This window comes from Cibotium barometz, chromosome 2 (assembly GCF_041138505.1).
Source record: "Cibotium barometz isolate CiBa-2024 chromosome 2, ASM4113850v1, whole genome shotgun sequence".
NCBI lineage: Eukaryota > Viridiplantae > Streptophyta > Polypodiopsida > Cyatheales > Cibotiaceae > Cibotium > Cibotium barometz.
This window is the reverse complement of record NC_141047.1, coordinates 17,075,447-17,079,464: the sequence shown is the minus strand read 5'-3', so window position 1 is coordinate 17,079,464 and position 4,018 is coordinate 17,075,447. Positions and strand designations below refer to the sequence as shown.

At 40.7% G+C, this 4,018-nt stretch overlaps 1 protein-coding gene across 1 annotated transcript; it reads left to right on the top strand.

The window, feature by feature from the left end:
* The first annotated feature begins 1,694 nt into the window (after window positions 1–1,694).
* On the top strand, window positions 1,695–2,443 carry LOC147640733 (caffeic acid 3-O-methyltransferase-like). The gene is made up of 2 exons (XM_086810918.1): window positions 1,695–2,001; window positions 2,136–2,443. Exons 1-2 carry the CDS (start codon window positions 1,695–1,697, stop codon window positions 2,441–2,443), a joined length of 615 nt encoding a protein of 204 aa, XP_086667044.1.
* Window positions 2,444–4,018: the final 1,575 nt, after the last annotated feature.

The window sequence follows — 4,018 nt, the reverse complement described above, 5'->3', positions numbered from 1 at the left end:
CTTTTGTATTATGATGTCACAAAAAGATATTGATAGATAACTTTCTTGAGGAAAGTCTTGTTCTTTGCCAAAAGTCCTTTCAAGCCAACACTATGACCAAAGATGCATTATTGATAACGACCAAAGATGCATTATTGATATGATGGATAACTTTCTTGAGGAAATTCTTGTTCTTTACTAAAATTCCTTTCAAGCTAGTAATACTCACATATTCACTCATGTGAGTATTACTATTAATTAGTGCCCACAAGTGGGCACTAATTAATAGTAATACTAAGGTTCAAACAAAAGGTTTGAACCTTCAAACCTTAGCACGTCCCCGCCGACAGCGAGACAGGGTCTCAACTGCGGCGCGAGAGGGGAACCTCTATCGAAGACAGCAAGAGGGTCTGGGTAGTACAAAGGATCAAGGTGGGCGCTCTTCTACTCAGAAAGGAAGAGCCTACTCAACGATACGCCGCGATAGAGAGACAATGAGCAAGAGAGAGAGCGAAGAGCTTGGTGTTTGCATTATAAGCGAGAGAGAGAGGCCGCATGAACCCTCTGAATGGAAAACTCCCGCAAGATCCCACCACCTACCACACATCAAAACCAGGAAAAAAAAACCTTTCTAATGTTTTCAGCTTACATCTACATCTACACTAAGGTTCAAGTCCCCTCTCACCCTCTCACTAATTAATTAATAGCAAAAAAAGATTTTGGTCCCATATTAGGATTCAAGACTACGGCGTGAAATCTTAAAAAGAAAAAATGTGATTAAAACATTATCAAAAAGAAAGAACTAGGGTTCATGCCTTGAATTTTTTTGGTATAATATTTTTAAAAAAATCTTGGACACCAAGGATGTAAAAAGTAAGTAGTTAGTGGATAGGCAGTGATGAAAGGTGACTAAAATCATTACTTCATACAAAAAAATTAGCACGTAACTTGGATGCTTTGGAAGAAACATTGAAGATGTGGAGGGAGAATTGTAATATGGCCCCGTTCAAGCTAACGCAGCTCCGTTCCAAGCAAATGAATTGGGTTTTAGCTACTATTCTTAACTAAAAATGGTTGATACCATAAAGAGCAAGTAATTGGTGGATAGGTGATGAAAGGTGATTAAAATCATTACTTCACACACAAAAAAATTAGCATTTAGTACTTGACTTGGATGCTTCTGTAAGAAACATTTGAAAATGTGGAGGAGGGAGAATTGTAATGAGAATCTTTGCTCATCTTAGCTAATGCGGCTCCGTTGTTCAAGCAAACAAATTGTTTGCTCAAGCAAACAAATTGCATCTTAGTTAATGCGGCTCCGTTCAAGCAAATGAATTTGGTCTTAGCTACTATTCTTAATTTGAAAATGGTGGATACATTTATTATAACCTCTAATATTTGATAGTATAGCTTGCAATAGTGTGGGTGTGCAAGCCATGGTTTACATCCATTTGCCATGTCAAGGTCTTTGCATTAGTTCCTTGGAATTTCTCTAAAAATTTTGAACTTTCCTAAATTCAATTTTCAAAAGTAAGAGGACAACTTTGCCTTTGCCACGCATGGGCGTCTCTTTCTGGCGCTCTCATTCACACACTCTTAAATAGAGAGCTTTCTTCCCCTCTCTCTCTCACACATACACACACACACACACACTCTCTCTCTTTCTCTCTCTCACACATACACACACACTCGAGGGGGGGGGGGGGGGGGGAGAGATGGGCGAAATTGCTCAACGTGAGGAGCGGCTGCTTTCTGAGCTTCCGGGAGCTGAAGACCCTGCATGGTTGAGAGTGCTGGAGCTGGGCTCCTTGTGCTGCTTACCCATGGCTCTGAAAACTGTAATCCACCTCAATGTCATGGACATCCTCGCCAGCCAACCACACCACCTCCTCTCACCCGCCCAAAATAGTATCCCACATCACCAACGTTTTCCACCATCCAACGGCTGCCGATTCTCGAGATCGAATCCTACGGGTATTAGCTTGCCACGGCGTCCTCACTTCCTCCCTAGAGGAAGCCTCAGTATGTGAGAAAATATGGGCTCAATGAAGTTAGCAAATATTTGGTCAAAAATGAAGATGGTGCCTCTCTTCCCCCAATGATACTCCTCAATCTAGACAAGGTTTTTATGGACGCATGGCATTACTTGGATGTAGCTGTCCTCGACGGTAGCGTTCCCTTCACCAAAGCTCATGGCAAAGATGCCTTCCCTTATGCCCAAGAAGACCTCCACTTCAACAATATCTTCAACTCTGCCATGGCCAACCATACCAAGTTCCTCATCCAGTTGTTCCTTGACACCTACTCCAACTTTGATGATGTCACTACCCTCGTCGATGTGGGCGGCGGGCTCGGATCTTGCTTGAGCATGATCATCTCTAAGCACCCTCACATCAAAGGCATCAATTTCGACCAGCCGCATGTGGTTGCTGCTGCACCGCAGTATCTTGGTAATATCTCATAAGCCATCATATGTTCATCTGTTCCACCTTAAAGCTTTTCTAGAGTGTCATGAATGGGTATAAATGGATAACTAAGTTTTTTTTCAAAGAATGCATTTAAACACATCATGGGTGAACATGTAACTCGTAAATTTCACCATGATTAGGTGTGATTGGCAAAATATTTCGTTATTTAACTCCTTGCCACTTGGTGCTTGTATATGTATACATATATATCATGTCCAACAAGCGCGCACATGCATACGCGCACGCGCATGCACGCGCGTGCACACACACACACACACACACATAAGTACATACTTTTATACATAAGTACATATTTTTATACATATGCTCTGTTTCAAAGTTCCTACGGGGGGTCGGCCGTTCTGGCTTAGTGTGCTATTTGTTCATATTTCTGCTATTGCATTTTATATTATGAAAGGCAACCTAGGACCTTGAGGTGCTTAAAATTTGAAAAAAAACCATAATATAAAGAATTTATGTTAGCACATATGAATGTTTTTTATACCATTTTGAAACCAAAGTGGAAATCTATTTGTAGTTATATAGTAGTTCCTCTGTCTATCTATTTGTCTATTTGTCTCTCTCTCTCTCTCTCTCTCTCTCTCTCTCTCTCTCTCTCTCTCTTCATAATAGAAGATATGTTACCAAAAATTACTTTACAAATGGCCACATGGTCACCATGTGATGTACTAGCTTTCCCTCACTAATTACTCCAAATCACATGTGTAGCTTCGAGTACCCTCATCCAATATATAGCCATGTCATTCTCCACCAAATGAGTTGACTGCCACAAGGAAGATACTTGCCACATTAGTAGCACTTTTATACGACCTATGTGAGCTATAATACCCACTTTTGCATCAAATATGAAGGCATTCCTAGTTAACCAGATATACCACAAACCTATCCACCTGAAAAAATGAAAGAAAATTGAATGTTGTGGGTTATCCAGACCATTCAAAATCTTGCCAAAAATCGAGTCTTTAACCTTTACAAGCCTATCTGTCAAAACAGAATCCATACATGAGAAAGGAAATCCCACACCTTCTTTGCCACATCGAACATGAAATGAAAAGATGCGGGCATGTTTCCAAACATGTAGTACAAAACACACATTTACTCGAAGCAATCTGCCGATTTCGCAACTAGTCCCCCAATGTTAGGCCTCCAACTAGCATGTGCCATAGGAACACCTTCCCTTGATATGGAATCTTAGATCACCAGCCCTGTAAGATTACTTCCTTCCACCAAGCCCTACTTTTCCTGATGTTCCATACCCTATTAGCCTTCTCAGTGATCCAACACTTATCTTCCACCATCATATGGTACACTTAATTTGTTGTATGCTGGAAAATGCCATGAAGCTTTCTAAATACCCAATCTAACCAAGGTTGCTGATCTTCCAGCTGAGGAATATCACCAAATGGTGTAAGGTATGCTCTCACCTTCTCCCATAACTGTACATATCCTTGTGGAACCCAAAGATATTGATGAATTTTTCAAAAAGACAATAAGCGGCCTCTACGTGGCAACAAAGCATCCATAATTCTCACTAGTCCTAAAAATCAAGA

Bases quoted from the DNA above. Each gene is read 5' to 3' on its own strand.
- LOC147640733 (XM_086810918.1), top strand. From the start codon at position 1,695: ATGGGCGAAATTGCTCAACGTGAGGAGCGGCTGCTTTCTGAGCTTCCG. The intron at 2,002-2,135 runs GTATGTGAGAAA...ACTTGGATGTAG, and splicing joins CCTCCCTAGAGGAAGCCTCA to CTGTCCTCGACGGTAGCGTT.